This window comes from Rhamphochromis longiceps, linkage group LG11 (genome assembly GCF_057381845.1).
Source record: "Rhamphochromis longiceps isolate RC_006_pf linkage group LG11, R_longiceps_female_GT1.1, whole genome shotgun sequence".
Taxonomy (NCBI): domain Eukaryota; kingdom Metazoa; phylum Chordata; class Actinopteri; order Cichliformes; family Cichlidae; genus Rhamphochromis; species Rhamphochromis longiceps.
The window spans coordinates 28320804-28343689 of record NC_140567.1 but is presented as its reverse complement, the minus strand read 5'-3'; the positions used below and the strand labels follow the sequence as shown (position 1 = coordinate 28343689).

Below are 22886 nucleotides of genomic sequence, written 5' to 3'. Positions count from 1 at the left end.
CAATTCGACTTATATGACAATTATAACGATATTATAATTCATAAGGAAGATCAACCTTTTACTCAGCTGCTCACAACTGATTTACGATAATACCCAACAATCTTTTCTAGAAGCTTTCTTGGACGTTTTTAGTTGCATAACTCTTACGTTGAGAAATAAATGATATAAGGTGAGCCATCAAATTTCAAAAAGTTGTTCAAAAAATGTGATGCCTGTTGAAAATGCACTTTATTTACAATAATACACAATTGCTCTTGCAAGTTAGGGCCAAAGATTTAATACACACATAAATGCATACTTCATTAAATGCTTTTTTTGGTTTGAATGAAAGCTCCATGGGTAAACAAGTTACTTCCACAATAGCTGAGCATCATGAAAAACTCTTGTTACTGTGAAATCTCTCCATTCCTGATGCGGATTTCTCTTGCCATCCTGCACATTTCACAATGTCCACAGAAGAAGATCATCAAGGCGTCGTTGCATATTGTTCCCTGTGGTTAAAAGATTGCATAAATTACAGAAATGTTGCAGATTTCTCAATTGTGGGAAACGCACAAAATTTCCCATGTTTGCAAAATCTGTGTCTTTCATAAAAGCAAGACTGAAACAGACTATCATACGTGCAATACTTACAACCTAAAGACTAATTGCATAAGGTACGGTATTCTGAAGTTTGGATTTTATAATAACTGCATTGAGTTGCATGGGTAACATACCTGAATACCATAGGTTAATCTCATGTGAGTCCTCATGGCTGTTAAGCCTCCAGGCACGCAACCCAAACAGCAGTTTTCACCATACTTATTTGCTGTGTAGCAGCTCAGTGCCAGTGGACAAAAACAACCGACGGCACCTAAACAACACGAGTACATTTATGAATGTCTAAAACGAACAAAACAAAGTGTGCATGCACAAATGATGTGCCTTGTACTTACAGACCAAACAGTCACTGCAGCAGGCACACAAGCCTGTGCTCCACTCTCCTGTTTGAACATTAGTCCCATAGCCGCCAGCACCTGGTTGATGGGTGACCACTGGGTTTGACATTTGGATTACTTGGTCTGTTTATTTGCTCTGTGGTTTAAGTACCTAGTCAAAAACATATTAGAGAGCATTAGATATTTGCACACTAATTAACATCACATATTTACAGAAAACCCTCCTCAACACAGCATGCAACAGTTTACTCTGTCATTTGAGGTAAATCTAATTATGATTTAAAAAATACTTTTTGGACTTTCCCTGTAAAATATATATTTCTAAATAAAACATTGTTGCAGGAATACGTTAGTGTAACATGGACTATTTTCACAATATCGTATGAAAGAGAGTCATGTATGTGGTTTTTAACCCAAAGAACAAATGAAAGCCCATGTTATCTTGTATCAAGGCAGCCATAACGGAAAGGCCAACTTTTAACTATAACATGCGCACGAATTGCAAATATAATTTTTATGTTTAATTTAAGAATATTTAACTTTTAAGTTTATCTGCTGTGAAAGGAAAAAATGGTGTCACTTACCAGAAGAGTGTGAGAGTATGAGCTCCACCTGCTCAAAATGACAAGTTGCACACCACACAGGAAATTGTGACGAGCTTGAGCTGTGAAACGCTGGTTTGGCAACAGCCTGCACTTTCTGGGGACGACAAAGATCTGTGGCGATTCACTGGCAAAAAATCAGTCCATTAACAGGAATTGCTTCTTTTTTTTTAGTCTGATAAAGTGTACAACCTCAAATCACAAGGTCACAAGCACATGTATGTGACTGAGAGTTTAAAGTTTTTCTGATCTCATGACAGATCAGTAGACTTCAGGGAAGCCATGCAGTTAGAATTGTTAAGGTCACACTTTCATATGACACCCACAAATGCAACACGTTCTTGTCTTGAGGTTTTAATCTATTAGAACACTATATCACTAGTGCAGTATGCAAAAGAAGGGATGGATTTACTCAGGATTTGAATAAGCACAAAACTATACGAAACTAAAGCCTTCTTTTCATATTAATGTATAATGTAAAAATAGCTTTTAATGAAAATGTCGGTCTTGTTATACCCTATATGAGAATTAAATTAACCTTGCCTCGTGATGTTGTACATTTAAATCCGATGCTTTAGCAACCTCACCAATTTTTACCAATATAACACTATGCCAGGAATGTCAGGAATTCTTAATTAGATTTTTTTAACAATTTCTCTCTAACTTGAATTAACTTACTGTACATTTAAACAACACTCAAAAAGATAAATGATACTGCATTCTACCAACAAGCATTTTATGACCCTAAACATAGTTGGATTAAGTCAATCTCATGTTTCCACAAAGCCTGAATACTGCTTCAACAGTACTCTTCCAGGAAGAAGTCCTTATCTGATATGCCTCAACTTGGTACAAATGAGGTGAACTGCCACTGACAGCTGATTAACAAAACATAAAAACAAAAACAAAACACACACCGGTGCTGATATGAAGCCATAATAACGCACAGAGTCGATCTAGTGATAATATTTTAGCGCTAGTTTTTTGCCATGGTGGTTTAACACAGAGTATCCTCTCAGATAAAATGGAGAATTTGCAGTGTAGGTTTATTTCTAATTAGCATATTAATACTATACTTGAGTTTCTGGCTTCCTGGTTTTCTAAAATGAGATCTTAAATTAATACATCTAGAAGTCATGCTTTAGTTCAATTACAATTTGGAGGATTATTCCAACCCAGCTTTCTCAGATATTTTATTCTTATTAATCTTTGACATCTCCAGACAGTTCTGGTATCAGAATGACAACAATAGAAAGTAAAATCGTGTGACGGCAGCATGGGAAAACCATTTATTTATCTACATGATACATCACTACATCTGAAGGTGTACAGATTGTGGCTTTTGTCTCATTAGATCTCAGCTGCATTTGTCTTTGCTGACTCCGTGTCTGTGGAGCCTGAACTCTGCTTTATCTTCAGCCTCTGCTCTGCTTTTTGCTTTTGCACTGCTTTGAAGACCTGAGATGACACACACAGACACACAAACACATATGACCAAGTGTTAGTGGGGGGCATAAAATAACACCTTTAATGTATAGAGAAGAGTTTCCAGAAGGCTTGAGTAATGCCCTAGATGCTCTATATGCTACACTTCCATTACACTTGTGTGTAATGGAAAGTTTTAAGTTTTTCCCAACAGATATGAGTATACATTAATGTGCAGAGATGATGTAGACTTAATAAATAACAGCTTCATTTATTTGCTACCTTAATGCAGAATTCTTTCTTGGCCATCCAGCGACGGGTGGCCCGTCTGTAGTACTCTGGGGGGAAGGTGTATGTGATGCCCAGCTGCTCACACACTTTCTCAAAGGCATCGTAGCGAATCAACCGAAGGTGTTTCAAAATCTTTTTCCTTCGGTCAATGGCCATAAGCATTCGCCTCTTGTTTGCTTTATCCTAGCATCAAACAACACAGAATATCGAAAGTAAATACAAACAGAGCAACATGCGCTAGAAATCAGGACACCTACTGAGGAACAGCTGCTTCGTCATGCCACATAAAAACAGTTGTTAATTTTAATAAAATTGTTTAGGCTATGATGTAACACGGAAACTTCCGACCTTGGCCATGCTACGCATCTTTTTATTTAATGTGGGGGAGTACACAGGATATCCTGTAGCACATGCAGGCCTCACAAAAGCAGAGAGGAAATGTGGAGAGACGTAGTCATACATGAAACTTCCAGTGGTGAGAGTCAAGTGCTCTACATGTGTTACGTCATTTTAATCTGTCAACCTGCTGATTAATTTAAATGCATTTTATTCTCACCTTATGATGTTTTTGCAAATGTTCCTGGTAGTTTCGGATTCTAGCAGTCAATATAGCCACTGAGGAGAGAAAGAACAGGAGAATTTCAACATCGCATAATAAATAAAAGTTGTATCCCGTGTTTTTTTCAGTGAAGAAACTATGTGCAACATAATGAAAAATATAGCACCTCACCTTGTACTTCCTCTGAGCTTCGGTCACTCTCATCTCTCTGGACCTTTGCAATTAGCTGTTCTTGTTTTAGCTGTAGCTTTTCTTTCTGAAGATGAGATTATTATTATTAGTTATTAACGCTGAACTACTTGTTTATGCCTCTGCTTTCCCACAAGAGGGCCAAACAATGTACATAAAAAAGACAAACTTACATGACTAGCCAACTCCAGTGAAAGAAGCCTTTTGACAAGATCATCAGTTCTGTTAGCAGAAAATACAATAGTGTTAGAAGAGTAGACCAATCACTATGTGCGTCCACTTTTATAAAATAATTAATAGAAAGTCTGAATTTTAATCATTTTGTATATGTTTACGTTTGAGCAAGGGGAACAGCTGCATAATCCATCTTCAGCATTGTTGGAGGAAGATCGTTGAGTTGGCTCTCAGGTCCTGGAGGAAAAATACTTTTTGGATTTTTCTTTCTTTAACTTATGTACACATTTATAAATGCTCACATGCGCACACTATGGTGATGAGAGTTCCTCTTAAATACCTGTCTTCTTCTTCTTTGCAGCCCGGGCATAGTGTCTCACTGGCTGTGGAACAGCAAAGCTTCCTGCAACTGAGAAATCAGATGCATCACTGCAAACATTCACGTTTAGTAGATTCAAAATGTTACTTTCAGTTGTTATTCACAAGAGATCACCACAGCAGGTAGCTCCACGTGTTTGGTTTGGCCGGATTCTCTCATGATGTAACCCCGAAAGGATTTGTGCCTCCCTCCAGGGATCTAATTCTCCCTCAAGGGATCGAATTGGGGATTGTTCACTTGTCTGGCAAATGTGTAAAACACTACACTACAGAGCCACTGCTTAGGAGATTAAACTCATTTTGAAAGTAGAAGGGAACAAGGGAATCGTTGCTTTGCTAATGATTTATTTTATTAAAAAAGGCCTCAATTTCCTCAGCTGAGGTCAGTATTCATGATTCCAAAATCAGAATCAGAATCAGAATACTTTATTGATCCCTGGGGGAAATTATTTTTTGTTACAGTGCTCCATTTTAAACCAACATTAAGACAAGACAGACAATACACTAAGAATAGTACAATATATACATATATATACATACATACATACATACATAAGTCACTCATAAATAAATAGTTGGAAAAGAAACATGTGTAGTTGTAGCAGCAAACAGTGTGTTAAGTGGATGCGTTGTACAGGGAGATGGCCACAGGCAGGAATGATTTCCTGTGTCGTTCAGTGGTGCTTTTCGGTAATCTCAGTCTCTCACTGAACGAGCTCCTGTGACTGACCAGCATGTCATGGAGTGGGTGGGAGGTGTTATCCAACACTGTCTTTATCTTGGACAGCATCCGCCTCTCCGACACCACCTTGAGGGAGTCCAGCTCCATCCCCACAACATTGCTGGCCTTACGGATTAGTTTATTAAGTCTGTTGGCATCTGCGACCCTCAGCCTGCTCCCCCAGCATGCAACAGCATAGAGGATCGCACTGGCCACAACAGACTCATAGAAAATCCTCAGCATTTTCTGGCAGATGTTGAAGGACCTCAGTCGCCTCAAAAAATAGAGACGACTCTGGCCCTTCCTGTAAAGTGCTGTGGTGTTTTTAGCCCAGTCCAGTTTATTGTCAATGTGTACTCCAAGGTATTTATAGTCCTCCACAATGTCAACACTGACCCCCTGAATTGAAACAGGGGTCAAGTGTTTCCTGGTCTTCCTGAAGTCCACGATCAGTTCCTTGGTCTTTGGAAGACACTCAAAACACTCGCATCTATGGGGAAGTTCCGGGGCAGAAACCACTGCTGCTAATCTTGCTGATCGCTCAAAAACCTTTGGGGTCAGCATCATAAGCACATAATAAAAATAGTCAAGTTTGATTCCTGTTGCTCCTTCTCGAGGTGAATGATTTACTGTAATCGACGGAACTATGAATTCTGCGCTCTACCAGAAAATCCCGTAAGAGAATGTCCAGCAATCATTTTGTACCCTGAAGCTCAAGCGCACTTGGCTTATGCAACAGGACAATGATCAAAAACAAGCCAGCAGGTCCTCTGAATGGCTTTAAAACAACAACAGAAAAGACAAAAAACAAAAAACAAAACAAAAAAACCCCCCAAAACAAAGCAAACAACAGAAAATTAAAAATACAATGACAGTTTTGGAGTGGTTTATTCAAAGTCCAGACTTAAATCTGATAGAAATGCTTTGACATGACCTTTCATGTCATTGTGACTAAAAGAATTCCACAAAGAGTGAGCCAAAAATTCCTCCACAATGATGTGAAGGACTCATTGCCACTTATTGCAAATGAATGACTGCCAAAGGTAACACAGTGTTCTTAGATTTAGATGAATTAATTTTCCACATAGGTTGAGGTAGGTTTGGGTAACTTTTTTTCTCTTAATAAATGAAATCACTAAAAAAAAAAAAAAAAAGCCTTTTCTATTTACTTGGGTTCTCATCTTCTATTGAAGTTTGTTTGATGATCTGAAATATGAGTGTGACAAATAAGCCCAAAGACACAGCAAGAGCGTAAGAGAGCTGTATGAAAAACAACAAAGCCTGAAAGTTACTTATAATCTCTAACATTTATTTGTGAATAAGCTATTTTAAATTATGAGGAGTATTGTCCCTCTAAATATTATCCCGAAATACTCTAAGATCTTCCTTCCTATAAGCATGAATGGAAATGATTCAAAAACACACCAGGTAATAGGGTAGCATAAGCAGACCCCTAAGTTCTGGGATAACTTGACTATCCTATTTGTAGAGAAACACCTCTCTGGGATAATACATAATAAAAACATTTCTGCTGCAAGCTGAGTTGTCAGAAAATCATTGATTTATTGTAACAAAACAAAAAAAATACGTAAATGAAATCTACAGGATGATGAAACGACTCATGAAGCTTAATTTGCGTGACTGATGGAGAAACTTGTAGAGTAAAACTAAGATAATCTTTCTAAAACGGTTGTCAAACACTCACCCTAAAACGCAACTATGTACATATCAGATGGCGATAAGAGCAGTGGTTTTCAATATCAAAACAGCAAATGATGTCACTTCCTCTCTAATGTTATGCGACAGTTCAGCCCTCCTTCAAAAATCCACCAACGTGTGCAACTAATATTGCAATCCACTGAAGGAAACTCATCAGGAAAGAGCTTTTCACCGAGTTTTCACCTGGCAGTAATCTTTGCTGTTGAGAATAGTTTAATAGAAATTCTCTGTACCTTATTTTAAAGTTATCAACAGCAGAAACCAAAGTAAAAAATTTCAAGGTAGCATACATTTTTCTTGAGACACTGCTGGTGATTTCAATTCTGATAGACTGCAGTGTACAGCGTACAAACCTTGGGTTAAAAAGTATTTATTTGCTGTATTAGTCATAGCACTGTAGAGAGAAGCGGCCTGCAAGCCAAACAGCTCTTATTCATGCCTGTCACTGAAGGGCTGGCAAACCTGTGACTGTCAGTGCATAGGCTGCAACAGTGAGAAAAAAAAGAAAGAAAAAAAAGCTGTCATATTCTAGTAGACTTGAGGGGGAAAATGAAAGAAAAGCTTCTGTAGATGCTCCAGATATTATGATAAGAAAGCAAGATATTGCATCAGATTAAGCAGCAAAGAAGTGCAGAAGGGGAGATAACCACAAAAACATTTAGGGGAGAAAAGTTTCAAGTAGCTAAAGCACTACACTGTTACCTAGTCCTCTTTTAGAGGCTTCGTGTCAAAAATATTTCTGATATTCTTTTTGTTTGTTTCACACCCTGTGTGTGCAACAACCCTCTGATTAGCAGGCATCAGTTTTGCACACGGAGGTGTGTGAAAAGAGCTGTGAGAGGCTCTTCAAAGTCCCTCTATCTGAGAGTTGACAAGCTATCCTGTCTACTTAGAAATTACACACAAATCAACCCCCCCAAAAAGCAAAACTCAGATGTCCCAGTTTTCCACACAGCATGTATTTATTGATCTGTGTGGGAGCTGAGACTGTGTGAAAAGTATGAAAAGAGAATCAAGACTCCACATGAAGATGTAACCCGGTTTGTGCACACCAGGAGATCCTTGCGCACTTTAATATTTTTAGACTGTCGTATGCACAGAAAGTTTTTGGAAGGGAAAATTAGCAAATCTGCAACAAAGGAAGCAGGACTTAAAACAACAGCCAATTCAGACTGTGAAACTGCCCTGTGTTTACACTGCTTGGTTTTGCGTGTGGCATCATCTCCTACCTGAAAAAAAATATATCAGCCACACATAGTTGTACACATTTGAAACTCTACAAATCTGTAAGAATCTATGAGAAATCCCACACTTGGCATTTTTCATAGACTCAACAAAAGAAATATGAACATATGGGTTTTTGTGAAAGACTGTTTTCAATGACAAGTAGCTGAGCAGCTGACGAAACACCTGCCAGTAACTTCACACTGTCTTGGTGGTGTGGAGAGAACTGTGTGATAGAAAAATGAATTGCGTAGGGAGGCTGTGCAAAGCCGATTACTACACTTTGGAGTACGTTATGATGAAAATCGTTTCAGACGTCAAGTATGCGGTCTTTCCGCTTATCAGGGTAACATGTAGCTCCGCCAACAGTGCCGCCTGCCGTTCGTGTTAGTTACTTCCCAAGAAGACCTAGCGAAATTACGAACTGCTCACAGAAACACATGTTTTGACTGATATTTACCCACAAGAAAGTTTTGTCTTCCTCACACTTACCACTTCTCACGTTTGGTCCTGACAGTAAACTCGACCTGTTCGTCCACGGTTTGACTGATGCAGCACAACAGAGAGCTGCCGAGCTTTCCCGCAAAACACTAGCTTGGACCTTGAGAACTGCCCTCAGGCCTATGTTTGTGAACATGGCTCACAGTATAGATAACAAGGACGGAGAATAAACTGTCTAAAACTGCTGAAAAATTCGTCCAATAATCACACTCGACCCCTACATGAGGATCGCCATTTTGGTTAGACTAAACTAGCCGAGTAGCGATTGCGAGATGCTGTACTAGGCTAAAATAACAATCCCAGAGCACGTCGATAAAAACGAGCGTAAAACGACTTTTGGAATCTTTCATCGTTACATTTCATTATTATTATTATTTTCAGTGACAATTGTTTGGTTTAATAATTGAAGCAGTCACAGTTAATGAGAAGTGCCCCCTCCCAAAATTATTACTGTTACTTTTAAATAAAAAGCAGTAAAAAGAGCACTGATGGTAATAAACTGTCAATTTATAACTGCTGACATACAATGCTGTGCAAACCTCCTAAAATACTACCCGTTTCTTTGCTGGGAAAAGGGGAAATTGGTGTATTGAAACGGGGAAATACAATATATAAGACAAAAACAGAGTTTGTACAATGCTAAATTATTTGGTATGACCACATTCTTCAACATAACCAGGACTCTCTTGGGCAAACTTTCTTGTAGTTTGAAGTATTCTTCAGGAATAACTTTCCTGGCTTCCAGAAGGATATTCAAATGTTCTCTGGATGTTGACTGCCTTTTCTTTCATTCTCTGTCAAGATGATCCCACACTGATTCAATAATGTTGAGATGTGGACTCTGGAGAGATCAATCCAGGACGCATGATGATCCATTTTGTGTTTAATTTCTATGCAGGTATGCTTTTTATTGCATTTTCCAGTGTGTTTGGGATCACTGTCATACTGAAAAATGAAGCTTTGCTAATTAGACACTTTCCAGAGTCGTGTGGTGGATCAAAATCTGATGGTACATTTCTGCCACTAATTCATACAAGAAATGCAGCTCTGAACCTGGACACAGCTTCCATTTTCTCTATTCTGACCTCCTATTAAAGATTCTTTGAACCTGAAATTTTTACATTTGGATTCACCGCTTTACAAGATCAATTTCCACTGATTTTTCAGTCCAGTTCTTGTATAATTCAACTTAACATTACTTTTGTAATATAACTTTTCTCCCCTTTTCTCCCTATATCCCAGAGAGACTCGAGAAATATGTCCAGTCTTTGTGAGTCCCCCCTTCCCCTATTTCTTAAGAACATGACTTTCAGATGCTGGTTGTCTGCTGTAGATAATTTTTAGGCCTGACCCTTCTTCTTTTTGTCCTCCACTAGTCAAGTGTCTTCTGATTTCTTTTAAAGCTGACACTGATATGCCAAGTTTTCATCCAGTAATTCTTTGAGAATCATCATGTTGGTGCAAAAATATTATTTTATGCCTGCCAAACTGTTCTCTTTGACAATTTTCATATATTTAACTAAACAAAACTAAAGTCAAACAAATTATATGTTTTGCAACAAATTACTGCTAGAAAGAACGTACTGGTTTAAAATTGGTTCTCTGTTAAGTTGTCTGTTACAGATGATTACTGTTACTAATTATCCTTTATACAGCTTTTATAAATGGATCTATAAATCAGTTTATGTGACATTTCTGAGTTTTCCAGCAAATTTGTCCTGCTAATCTCAGATTAGTGTGCTATTTTAAATAATATCTATATTTAGCATTAAAATATTAAAAAAGTACTTATAATTTTATTGAAAACACTTTTAAGGTGTAAAACATTCAATCAGAGAATTCACATGTAATCCACAAAAATATAATCTCAACAATATAGTTTAACCTCCTAAGACCCAAACTCTTCCACGGCATGCATTTTTAGTTTGTCTTTGATATTTGGGCATATTGGGGCCCGATGAATGTAAAAACAAAGAATTTTTTCCCCCTTATTTTTGTTTTTAAGAAAAATAAGAGCCACATGAGGATATTCGTTTAAAATTTTGATAGAACAGTAGCAGTATAATGTCATCATAAGTGGATATCAGGTCCTAGGAGGTTAAAGTAAAAAACAAAAAACAAGAAGAAACTTCATTTGCTGCAGAAGTTTTACAAAGTATACAAAAACTTTGCAATGATAATCAGTAAATATCAACATGATTTCTATCAGCTTAAAAAAATTCTAGCTAGTAGCCATGTTATTTACAGCTGTGTACGTTATCACATTAAATTCATTGCACATACTTAGATCTATGTAAGCCTCCAACAAAGCAGTTCTACTTGTAATTGCCAATGGTGCTTTAGTCATTTTCAGTATCATTCATGGCTAATGCTCGTAGAAAAGGAAAGTCATCCCAAAGACTCTCTGGGTCTGCCACTTCTTCAGGTACACAATCATGGCTTGGCCCAAAAAAATGCTGCTCCTCTGTCATTCCACCTAGTGCTAGATTCTGGTAACACTTCGGCGTGAAAGGTTCCTCTGCCTCTAAGAGGGGCTGTGTAGATTCAGAACGCAGGTAGACATGAGGCTCTTTGGGTGGTGGGCTGTTACAAAAACCAGAGAACACCACAGTAGCATAAGGAACAGAGTCACTGTTTGAGCCAGAGTATTCGGTGATGAAGGGCGAACCACAAATAGACTCTCCAAGGTCACTGGTCTCTTCTGAACTGTTTATCCAAAGATCATCCTCCTCTTTGCTTAGTTTCATGGGGATGTCCGGAAAGCTGAGGTGGGACAAATATATCGGATCCTCGCTGTCACATGAAGGATGGGTATACTGCAAGTGAAAAATAAGTGAGACAACAATAGTATCAATTTCTTGGCTTTACACCATGTCATGTCTTTTTTTCACTCATGCAGCAAAACAAGCTTTAAATATCTAACATTAGAAATTAATATCAGTTGGAATGCTTTAAATTAAGTCTCCTGTTAGTTTTCACCAGATCCTGATGGAGACCTTAAACAGCCTCTTTCTCTGTTAAATGAACCTCTGTGTTTAGCGGGTATTTGTTAAATTTGTCTTAATTCCATTGAAAAGCATTGTAAGCTAAAACAACAAATTAACAGGGCATTAAACCAAATAATGAGAAGGAAGAAGCTAAACTGTTCCTGCAGAATTTCACAGTCATTCCCTGTAGGGTTCAATCTCTTCATTCTACATATTGCAGATTTTTGCAGCTTTAGTCAAAAACATTAGTAATAAGGAACGTATAAATGTATAAAAACATTTCTGTTGTCCTCTAACGGATGTCCGCTTTCACACCTGTGTTGATTCTGATGTCAGTCTTAGGACAAAGCTGTTAGCTGGGTCTGGAACAACTGGCCAAAAAATCCCCTTAAACCTTGAAGTTAAAGAAAAAAAGAATTAGGGTAGTGTGTTAAGAATAAACAGCATTACAGCTTCCCAGCTTAAACAGTATGAGCATGAGCTTACCTTTCATGTTTGGAGAAACAAGTCAGGACTATGAAAATAATCAGCAATGAAAGTCCAAAAACTGATCCGATTACAATCATCGCACTAGCGACCTCATCTGAGAAAAGAAAAGACACGTAATGTCACGTCTGATCATATTCTGTTTGTGTTGACTTTCTCCAAAGAAAAAATGATTGTACTAACCAAAGGGCTGAAATTCAAAATGAACTGCTGACCCATTCAAGCTCCCACCAAATGTGCTAACCATCAAGACAGCTCCATGCACACTGGGGTCTTTAAGGATCACACTTCTTTTTTCTGTATCTACGTTCACAACTGAAGAACAGTTAAACATTAGAGGGGATCAAGTACTTAAAATACCCTATACAACATAGCAGAGATAAGGTATTTAACCTACCGTTAACGGGTCCCTTCTGATTCCAGTAGAAGACTGTGTAGTCTTGGATCTTTCCATTTCGTTGGTCTAATGGTATTTCATCCCAGGTAATCTTAATATCTGAATTCCAGGTCTTTTGAATATGTAATTTTGGAACCATGGATGGAGCTTTAAAAAGAACAACATCACAAGTGATTAGTAGAACTAGAAAGAGTTTTTAACCATTAGACATTATATTAGACAGCCCAGGTCTTTACTCCAATAGGTTATTCATTTCTTTCCACAAGAGGGCATTATTTCATCATGTATCAGCTGTTCTGTGAAAGATTACAAAATATATATTCTGTAAGTCAACGCTCTTCTGACTACTTCAAAGTTGAGGGAGTCTGGCTCACACCTCTGCTGGCTTGTGTGAGACTCTTTGTGTCTTGGGTGACTTACCCTTCTCTCTCAAGTAGGCATTAAATGTCTTAGGAGGGCCTATCCCATCCGTAAACCTTGGATATACAGAGATCCCATAGGGCTTGTAGGGCTCAAAGCTGCCTGTTGATGAGTGAGAAGAGGTTAGGGTGGATCATTGCCCACAGGAGTCTAACAGTGTGTAGAGGCAGGTTAAGCACAGGAAAAGGAAGATCTTACACAAGAGTGATTGTTCGAATTCTTGTTGTAGAGGATAATCATCCGATTAGGAAAGCGGAAGACAAATATTGTAAAACATACCTGTTATAACAATGCTGGACTGGTTTTGGCCAGCAATGTCAAACTGGATGTGGGAGAGGCCTGATTTTAACAAAGGTCTCCATTTCACCACATAATCGCTGAGTCCTGAGGAATCCATGCTTCTCCACTGAACAAGAAATGAATTGTTTCCATATGGGACTGCTGTGGCATCTAATACTACAGGATGAGCTACAGACAGAAAAAGATGCATATCATATTCTACATGTCACATGATATGATGCATTCATTTGTTTTGTGAGTGAGTTACCTTTATGTTTGTAAATCTGTACTACAGTGGGAGAAGATTTCCCTGCTGCATTTACAGCCTTTACATACACTTTCTTAACGCTCCTAGAAAGACTGAAAGTACAGTAGTTCTCCCTTGTAGAGCACACCACTCTCTTTTGCACCAAGACGATATATGACACATTTTGGCCATTGGCACGAAATCTTTTTGATGGCTGAAGCAGAAGGAAAAAATGTGAGGAGATATTTTAAAAGACGACCTCTCATGCTCCACCAGAGCTAGAAGACAAAATGCATCAATTTGTGACAGGTGTCAAGCAACGTGTGTGATGTGTGTACCTTCCAAAACAAGCTTATGTTGAGTTGTTTTAGCAGGGGATCCTCAGATATCTCCATCCACGAATCTAGGCGTCCAGTGGGAGCTAAAAAGAAAGAGTCACCTGTCAGCATGTTGCATGTCAAAAGCCTGCACATCTCCTTTTACTCTTTGAAAATAAAAACTTTTTCATCCAAGACAGGTTTATGGATTCAATGCAACAAAGCTCAATACAACCTGCGCTATAGAAAAAAGTAATGGCAGATGCAGAAGATGACATTAGCATATATTGAAAAGACCAGGAAATGGAAGAAAAGGCAATAGATTGGGAAATGGTTGACTGACTGATGGTGTCAGTCTGAATTGATCTTACCACTCTCCAAGGTGACACCAGACTGGCTGCTGCTCCATTCACTCCAGGGGCTCTGCTGGTATCTGACTCTGATCTGTGCAAAATACCGAGTCCAATGCAGCAGGTGACACATGTCCACAGGAGTTTTAGCATTTTGAACCAAGACCTGGCATATTTTTCAGGGACACAGAATGTACAAACATAAGTTCTTGCATATCCAATGTGAACTTCAGGGAAGGAATATCAGCATTTGGATGTCTATAGCCACTGGATCAAATGTTTGGGAAGATACATTTTCAGTTGATATCAACAAAGGGTTGATTTGCACTCACTGGGTCATTCCACTGTGTGCTGTCAACAGACTTAAATCGGTATTCCAGGTTTAATAACCCGCAAGACTGGAGCCAGGCCTGGTCTGGGGACAAATTCCAGTTCAGCCTCAGGCAGCCATACCTTTTAGAAATCACTTGAATACTGGGTGGGTCAAACTTAGCTGAAATAGTGACAAAAACAAAAGCATGCATAATTTTTTTTCCCACCGATTTTAAGTACAATTTAGTATTGTCTATGAAATATAGTACTTATAATACAAACAGAGCTTGAAGAATGCTAAAAAAAAAAGAAAACCCCAAAATATTTTCCTTACCCGAACTAACAGGTTCTAAAACAAGTGGTGCTGAGGTTGTCTCTCCAAGTTCATTCACAGCTTTCACATATATCTTCATGTCATAAAACAGCACAAATTCAAAACGAGGGATGGTATAGTGATGGACTCCTTGTGGCAGTTTATAAGAATAGTTTTCATTTTCAGCCCTGAAATGATGAAATTACATTTTAAGAAATATAGTCGTTCAGCCTTGAAGACAAAGCCTAGATAACACGTCTGATACCAGTATGATATTTACTGCTTGACCAGTCTTTCACTGTAATCTATATTTTGTATATTTGCATTTGTATTCCATTTGTTACATATTTTTTACCACATTTCAGTATGGAGGGAATACTGTGTGGGCAGGTGGGTTTCCCTCTGCCCAGGGTCCCAGCTACAGGTGATTTTGATGGGGTTGGTGAGGTTTGTCTGACAGGTGAGGTTTTGCGGTGCTTCTGGTGGATCTAAAGGTAAAAAGAAAAACAAAGTCATTTTTAAATGGAATTTAATTTGATCCATGTACAAAAGAATCGCAAATGCTTCTCACATCCAGCTCGGATCTCCACGCCTGCGACTACTTGAGGAGGAGAGGCTTGGATACAGCAGGTGAGGATTGCTCGGGTGTGATTGAAGCTTGATATAACAGCTCTGGAAACCCTGCTGCTCTCACTGGCTTCTGGACTGCTGGGAATAAGCCTATCATCAAGGCGCCACTCTATATGAACAGCTTGTCCAGTGACCAAAGGGCAGTCCTCTCTGATGACACATGTGGCTGTCACAGGGGATCCCAAAGGTACCACTGAGCTGGATGTGTGGACCTTTGCACAGGGCTGTATGCCATCCTCTAAAAATTACAAAAAAACAAAAACAAAGATGTAATGTGAAGATTGTTCAGATGTTTTTTCTAAATGTTTAGTCTTTTACTTGGTAAAATCTCCAAGGCAAAGGACACAAAATGATAGTAAGAATTGTCATTGTAATTGGTATTTCCATCTTCCTCCGACACCTACACTCACCATTTCTTGCTCCGTTCACAAATGTCACCAGCATGACAATCACTGACATCCATTTGGATATCATGATGATAAAACCTGTTAGGCAGCCAAAATGAAATGCATTATTGGTAAATTACCAACTTTCATGCTCTGTCAAAACAATATTTGAGTGACAAGGTGCATTGTGGGAGGGAGGAATTGACAGTGGTGGTGGTGACAATGGTGTTTCAAGGGTCTGGAAGTGATCTCCATAACGCATAATATTTCAGTATACACACTGTGCATCTCCTGCCTCCCTGATCTCTAGCAAAAAAAAAAAAAAAAAAAAAAAGATTTGCTGTGCTGTCTGCGTTTGTGGAGCACAGAAAAAAACTGAGCACTGACACTTGACAAACTCAAATAAATAAATAAAAATTAAATAAAAATCTAAGCACATAAATAAAAGCCAACACTCGTGGCATCTTGGGTTCACCGGGGAAGTGACATTTAAAGCTCTGCTGGCTGAAAAACAAAACAGATAGAGACATCCACAGGTGCTATCAAGTTTCCATTGTTACACTGTTAAATAAAACGGATGAAACTCTTTCTAAATTTTGAGAGAAATATTTAATAAAAAATATAAAATATATTAAAATGTATCACCTGTTACAGTGTAACTGGACTTTTTTCACATAGGCCTAGAGACTGTTGATAACCTGCTGGCAACCTCTGGTCACCAGGGAAAAATACGCATTCCCCAGCAAGTTGGTGAATAGTTGCTGGCTGTCACCAGGTGCAACCCCCAACAAACTCCAGCAGCTCAAAGACACTTTGTTTTTTAGTGGCCAGTGGTTACCGAGGAGTCATTGACCAATCGCTAGACCTGCGTTCGTAAGGTTTTAGCAATCAGTTTCACAAGAACTGGCAGCATCTTCCAACAACCAGTCAAAACCAGTCATATTTTTCTCACACGACTTGTGTTTGCTAGGTGGTTGCTGACTGGTCTGACGTAAACAAAATGGCTAGAGTCAAAGTATGACAGCAACACTCCTATGACCAAGAAAACAAAAAAATCAGTTGTTATCCAGCCATTACAATGATTCTTTTTTTTCTGTCTGAGATTGATGGCAAGCAGTTGTGGAGACAAATAATTTTCCTATGTCACGGTCCGTAGTGTGACTATAGCAAAATGAGAACTAGTTGGTAAAGTTCTGGCAGCATTTCTCAAACATACTGCACTTTTTATATAAAGTCAACCTTGCTCTTTAGTTCGAGAATCAGTTAGGGAACTCACCATTACACAGAAGTTTAAAATTCACAGAAATCTTTGTTCTGGTTTACAAAGCACCACCCAGACATGCCATCACAGCCTATATCAGTATCTCTGCAACTGTAAGGTACTGTGTGGAAGAAAAGACAAATAGTTTAGAGTACTAAAGCAAATACTAACTGATTACTAAAGTAACAGAAAACAATGGAATCGAGTTTTTTAGTGGTATTAAAAGAACATTTAATTGTATAATGAACACCAACATATAGACATGTAGTTTTAAACTTTGTGCAAATTATTCACACAATCATGTGTTTTGCATATTTTAATGCATTAAAACCAGTGTATGTACAATAAAAACATTCAAAATAATATTTCACATGAGAATAGGGATTTTGTTACTAGAATTGTGTTCAGTGCATTGTTAAAAATGTTTGCTAAAATTTAAACATATATTTCTGGACATTTCAATTTTGGACAGGTGTCACTTTATATTATAAAATAAAATACCAGGTGGCAATGAAAGTTTGCAACTGATAAACAGCATTACGAGGGAGCAGAATCATAAAAATGTGAGAGTAGAGTTTTAAATTCATTAAACACTGCAAGCAACTCAATAGTAAGGAAACCTCTTGGGAATTATCTAAAATTATGCCAGATTATTTATTGTTGATTCCCTTATTAATGTCTTCATCAGAAGTACATTTCACACTGATGTGAAGTACTGTGCAAAAACCTTGAATCACCTCTCATTTCTTTTGGTTTTGCTTCACTGAAGCCATACTTTCTTATAATTTTTTAAAGTGGTCTAGAACAGCAGTTTTCCGGTTTATTCTCTGGACATTGGCTGCTTTTTAATAAATTTTTAGTTCTGTGGATTCATCTCTTGTTGTTTAAGCCACATCAGAATTGATCTCAAAGCAAAGAATGGCTTCTTGACAGCCACTCTTAAGAAAGGGATGGGTAGAAAAAGCTGACACAAACTGAAAATGACTGAAAATAGTGTGGCATTCAAACGTGAAATTTTTGGTTCAAATTGTTGTCAGTATGTACAGAGGTGTTCAGGAGAGAGGTACATCAGTCATCTACAGTCATCTGTAAAACACACTGGAGGTTCTGTCACGGTTTGGGGCTGTTTTCCACCAGAGAGGTTGTGAATCTTGTCAAAACGGATGGAACTATGAACACAGAATAGTACTGTCAAAGTTTGTTCCACCATGTAATACCATCTGGAAAACATCTGAGTGGCAGTGTTTTCATTTTTTAGCTTGACAGTGATGACAGACACACTGCCAATGCAGTAAAAGCACGCCTGTATAGAAAAAAGACACAGTGGAATACTATCAGTCATGGACTGACCTCCCCAAAACCAGAACCTCAATATTCCTGAAGCAGTGTTGGATCATCCTTGCAGAGGATGAAACAACAGGCAGACAAGATTTGAAGAAGAGTTTTGAATTTCCCTCAAAATGCCTGGAGACCCATTCCTGAAGACTACTTAAATTACAAGAAAGCATGCCTACATGAGTTCAGGCTGTTTTAAAAAGAAAAATGGTCATCAAGCCTATTTTTGTTAACTGAAATAAAAATGAAAAGTAGACTTTAAAAAAAGGAAAATAACTCAAATGACTAAAGACTAAAAAACAAAAAATACAGAGGAAATAATTCATGCAATATTCATTATTTTGGTAAAAAATTTATTACAACTTGCCTGTTGAGGCTTTCATTGGTGTGTTTACTGAAACTGTGTACACAGCTTTTATTGTGTGAATGTGTGTGTGAATGGGTGGATGACAGGTTGTGTAAAGCGCTTTGGGGTCCTTAGGGACTAGAAAAAAGCGCTATACAAATACAGGCCATTTACCATTTACCATTTACCCCTCCATACAATAACAACTAAAAAGAAACTAACAATGAAACTAATAAATAACTAAGTCAAACTAAACTGAATTAACAACAGAAAGCTCTCATATTCCATTTTTTGTGTGATGGTAGAGATCAATAACACCACGAGCTGTTCCAGCTTTAATTTGGGTGAAAATTGGGTTAAGGTTAGGTTAAGGTCAAGGTCACAACAAATATGAAAATCAGAAAAAAACTTTAAATTACCCACAATATTTTACAGGTTGTCTTTAAACTTCAACAATAAACTAGGCCTTGGGGGACATGAGTAACTAGATTGGCTAAGCATTTGACCTTGACCTCTACTGTTAGCCCCTGAGGTCAAAGCTGACCTTGAAAACAAATGTCAAGACACCGTATTGAGTATAACACATCATAGCACGGAGAGAGCTGCACAATAGTCTTTTTACTTATTTATTTTTTTAATCCAACACCCTACGGCATCACGATGATGCCATGTAGTTTCGCAAAAATCACACATGGATGAATATCTCTTAAAATCTAAAGTTTTTACAGTTTATAGTAGTAAAAGATTTCAGCCAGATCTACTCCGAGCATACAGGTAAAGATAATAAAATACACCATTTTAGTATGTAATGCTAAAAGGTCAAAGGTCAAAAGTCAAACATCAGTGTTGATATGAAAACAGGGTGCCGTTAGCATCTAATAAAAAGTTTTCATATAGCCTTTGACCTTCATGGGAGTTGCGCTCTTTGACTGCACTTGTCAGATCTGGTTTTGCCCCGTATACTGTTTTTCAATTTATACATGCATGTTTCGATAAATCACTGCAGCCATTTTCCTAGAAAAATATAAAAGAAATATGTGATGGGGAAAGAAATAAGACATTTGCACAGTACTGAATGTGTGTGCGTGCATGACTCACCAACATACAGACATCTACCCAGAACCAGTAAGTGGTACAGCATTGAGAAACTTCCTGTGGTCTTGTAACACTCAACCTGCCTGTTTCTGAGAATAAGCTGAGAAACTCACTGTTCCTCAGCTTAACATGTAGCATGCGCACAACACCAGGCGACTGCTCAGAGTCCAGTTCAATTTGTTCTGTAGGCTAAAGACACAAATGACATATTAGATTTTGACTATCCAAAGCATTTCTGGTGTAGAATAACATTCAACCGTTGAGCAGAAATGTTATGTTCATAGTGTCATTGTAACACCTCCATAAGATGAGGAAATATAACCTAAAATTTGTATAATTTGTAACTATCACTCAAACTGTTAGATCGCTGCCCTCAGTCCAAAATAACTATTTGGTGAAGACTGCGTTTTGCAATGAGAGAGAAATGGAATTTTCTCTCCGTTTCTTATCAGCACTGTGCAAAAAGGCCCCCATTTCCCTCCGCTTTCCTTTTTAGAATTTCTGCTTACTACTAATAGGTAATTGCCTGTGGCTCTGACAAAAGGCAATTGAAGGAAAGACAGAGAGAGTGAGCGAGAGAGACGAGGTGGAGAGCAGAAAAGGGTATTAGACTCGGAGTGTATTTTGTCAACAACACAATATGACATACTTAAAATAAAGGCAGAATAAATGAAGTCTGGCTATTCTTTGCGTTTCAGCCAATTATGTTCAGAACATATAGATGAGAATACATTATGTAGAATTTATTTTTGTGTCTCGGTGAGTCATGTCTCCATGTTAAAAGAAATATTTTTCTACAACTTCAGTAGATTTCCTTTCCTGTTGCTGTTGAGGGTTACAGAACGCCCACTTAAAGGATTTGGCAATATCCCTCACACATTGCAAAGTGTAATGACAGACTCACCGCTATTTCCCCTTTTTGGTTTTATTTCTCACACTATACAGTGTGTTTTGAAAAGAGATTTAAAAGGAGTTAAAGAATGATTTGTTTTTTCTTATCATGGCTGTTAAGACATTCTGACCTTTTATATGGGCAGTATCTAAAATCCCAGACCGATTGAATCAATCTTTTTAACTTCCGATTTTTAAACTGTCAGAAGATGTTTTCCATACACTAAAATACTGTTGCCCCCGTGATTAGAAGAAAACTGCAGTCATAAAACATGTTAAAAACATTGCCATACTGTAGTCTTTAGAGCTTGAAAAAGAAGGCGGCTGGATTTCTTTAAGGTTTTTAAAGACATTTCACCTTTAATCAAAGACATTTCTTCAGTTGTGAGAGGTGAAACAACTTCAAAAAAACATAAAGAAGTCCAGTCGCCTTTTTCAAGCTCTTAAGACAATGATGACTTGGGCGACATTGCGGTATTGTACTAAATTTAACAAAGGTTTAGGTAAAAACACCTTTGTGCGACGATCTAACAACTTATTTTAAATGTTTCAAACGATACGCTTCAAGTACTATAAAGCACCATCTTATCTTAGTATTGCTTATTTAATCCTAAATGTATTAAGAGTGTGTAGTGTGTGTGTATTAGGTATTAAACTACAAAGGATGATAAATGTCACATCTACAATACAGAGGGACCAGAAAATCAGATTAAACATGGATTAAAGATGATTTTTTTAAATAAGTTGAGTGGTCCATAACTTACATGTAGATGAGGATGCAACTACCTAGCTTTAACCTCATTCAGAAACAAGTTTAGCAAAGTTTTCCTTTTCAATCTGGCACAAGTATCAAAATGAAAGAAGCAGCAAATTGCTTGATGTGAAGATAAAGGAGAGCCATCAGAGAGGCTTGCCACTCACCACACAGCAGCTGCAGCAGACCCAGAAAGACAAGAGGCTCTTATCAGCCCTGATAGCACCAGATGAAACAGCGTGGCTCAAAGTAGCTCGGATTTGAGGACGTGTGTGTGTGTGTGCCAAGAAGCAGCACAGGCAGCAACATCCTTGTTTTGCATTTGTGAAACTGCTATTTTCCAAGAAGAAACATGTGACTGATGGGGCCCAGTTATGGGAAGGAAGAATGGGGAGTTCACATTGCTCAAATTCACATTTTTAAAAGCTCAGCAAAAAGTTTTTACAGGTGGCTTTGGCTGTTTAATGGAGTAATTAGAAAAATCATTATAGCTCAACTTATAGCTGTTAAATGTCAGCTGAATTGAATTTTCAGTACTTTCCCAGAAGATGCTAATACAGCAGCTGTCAACTGTCCTTCAGTCGGACTCCAGGGAGTCTTCTCGCAAGAAGAATGTGATCATTCTGGCTCAGGCTGACCCCTCTGTGTTTTGTGTGACCTTTGAAGTAGCTTCAAAATGCACTCATCTCCCTCTCTGAGCCTGTCTAAGACTTTGTCAGCATGGTAATAGAACAAGCTCTTAAATGGGATTGTAAACTGTGCCTTGAACCCCCCCTCAAGGACACTTGAAACTAGTTGCCATATCACGATTATTAGCTTATTAAATTCTAAAATGAATCTGTGGCTTAGGTCTCATTTCACTGCATGCAAGGAGACCCAGCAAGCTCACCCACTCCACTTTTAATCTAACAGCCGCATCCCTGCACGGTCACTCTCGTGCCCTCAAAAGCATAATGGAAGCTAACTGTTAATCAAGAAGCTGCTGGAGGAGGAATTAAATACACGCACTGGTAGGTTTTAGGGTAGGAATCAACCTGGAGAAAATAAAAGCAAGCATTAATTAAAAACACATTAACTGGTTATCATGAGTTGACATATTTTGCTTGATCTTTTTTTCCCCTAATCAGCAATAATGAACGAAGCGTTTGCCATCCACTGGGTATTACACGCTATGTTTCAGTGAGCGGTAAAATTAGCCGAGGGCCCCGAAGCCAAGTTGAACTGATGAAGCTTTGCTAGGTTTGATTACGGTTTTTGTCCTATGCTTAACAGAATGCCGTCTCCTCCTTAGATTCTCATTCACATTAAAAATTCGACTAACCCAAATTAGACACTGCTGTAAACGTCATCTCATATCTG

At 38.1% G+C, this 22886-nt stretch overlaps 3 protein-coding genes across 4 annotated transcripts; all 3 read right to left on the bottom strand.

Annotated features, from left to right (window-relative positions):
• Nucleotides 1-237: 237 nt before the first annotated feature.
• Nucleotides 238-2662, bottom strand: LOC146659437 (cornifelin homolog). Its single transcript, XM_085423485.1, has 4 exons — nucleotides 1523-2662; nucleotides 936-1089; nucleotides 717-853; nucleotides 238-491 (listed from the first exon to the last, which is right to left on the bottom strand). Exons 2-4 carry the CDS (start codon nucleotides 1045-1047, stop codon nucleotides 387-389), a joined length of 354 nt encoding a protein of 117 aa, XP_085279611.1. The 5' UTR covers nucleotides 1048-1089; nucleotides 1523-2662; the 3' UTR covers nucleotides 238-386.
• A 139-nt stretch (nucleotides 2663-2801) lies between these two features.
• On the bottom strand, nucleotides 2802-8971 carry mrps15 (mitochondrial ribosomal protein S15). Its single transcript, XM_085423482.1, has 8 exons — nucleotides 8713-8971; nucleotides 4519-4587; nucleotides 4340-4415; nucleotides 4178-4226; nucleotides 3987-4071; nucleotides 3813-3871; nucleotides 3248-3439; nucleotides 2802-2998 (listed from the first exon to the last, which is right to left on the bottom strand). The coding sequence occupies exons 1-8, from the start codon at nucleotides 8855-8857 to the stop codon at nucleotides 2891-2893; spliced, it is 783 nt and encodes a 260-aa protein (XP_085279608.1). The 5' UTR covers nucleotides 8858-8971; the 3' UTR covers nucleotides 2802-2890.
• Nucleotides 8972-10513: 1542 nt separating this feature from the next.
• On the bottom strand, nucleotides 10514-21834 carry csf3r (colony stimulating factor 3 receptor). Of its 2 annotated transcripts, XM_085423469.1 has the most exons (18): nucleotides 21695-21834; nucleotides 19886-20071; nucleotides 17122-17227; nucleotides 15870-15944; nucleotides 15401-15697; nucleotides 15185-15317; nucleotides 14851-15017; nucleotides 14537-14697; nucleotides 14226-14370; nucleotides 13876-13958; nucleotides 13559-13751; nucleotides 13291-13479; nucleotides 13012-13113; nucleotides 12592-12738; nucleotides 12378-12509; nucleotides 12195-12291; nucleotides 12024-12102; nucleotides 10514-11537 (listed from the first exon to the last, which is right to left on the bottom strand). In XM_085423469.1, exons 4-18 carry the CDS (start codon nucleotides 15931-15933, stop codon nucleotides 11061-11063), a joined length of 2466 nt encoding a protein of 821 aa, XP_085279595.1. In that variant the 5' UTR covers nucleotides 15934-15944; nucleotides 17122-17227; nucleotides 19886-20071; nucleotides 21695-21834; the 3' UTR covers nucleotides 10514-11060. The 2 variants fall into 2 exon arrangements, with proteins under 2 accessions (XP_085279595.1, XP_085279594.1); XM_085423468.1 differs by lacking the exon at nucleotides 17122-17227.
• Between the last annotated feature and the right edge of the window lie 1052 nt (nucleotides 21835-22886).

Excerpts from the sequence above, each read along its gene's own strand:
- LOC146659437 (XM_085423485.1), bottom strand. The coding sequence starts at position 1,047 with ATGTCAAACCCAGTGGTCACCCATCAACCAGGTGCTGGCGGCTATGGG. Across the intron at positions 854-935 it reads CTGCAGTGACTGTTTGGTCT|GTGCCGTCGGTTGTTTTTGT; the intron begins GTAAGTACAAGG and ends CGTGTTGTTTAG. Across the intron at positions 492-716 it reads GATTAACCTATGGTATTCAG|GGAACAATATGCAACGACGC; the intron begins GTATGTTACCCA and ends TTTTAACCACAG.
- mrps15 (XM_085423482.1), bottom strand. The coding sequence starts at position 8,857 with ATGTTCACAAACATAGGCCTGAGGGCAGTTCTCAAGGTCCAAGCTAGT. Across the intron at positions 4,588-8,712 it reads AGGACCAAACGTGAGAAGTG|TTGCAGGAAGCTTTGCTGTT; the intron begins GTAAGTGTGAGG and ends CTGATTTCTCAG. Across the intron at positions 2,999-3,247 it reads AGAAAGAATTCTGCATTAAG|GTCTTCAAAGCAGTGCAAAA; the intron begins GTAGCAAATAAA and ends GTGTCATCTCAG.
- csf3r (XM_085423468.1), bottom strand. The coding sequence starts at position 19,928 with ATGCTGTACCACTTACTGGTTCTGGGTAGATGTCTGTATGTTG. Across the intron at positions 15,018-15,184 it reads TCCCTCCATACTGAAATGTG|GGCTGAAAATGAAAACTATT; the intron begins GTAAAAAATATG and ends TCATCATTTCAG. Across the intron at positions 12,510-12,591 it reads TCAGAAGGGACCCGTTAACG|TTGTGAACGTAGATACAGAA; the intron begins GTAGGTTAAATA and ends ACTGTTCTTCAG.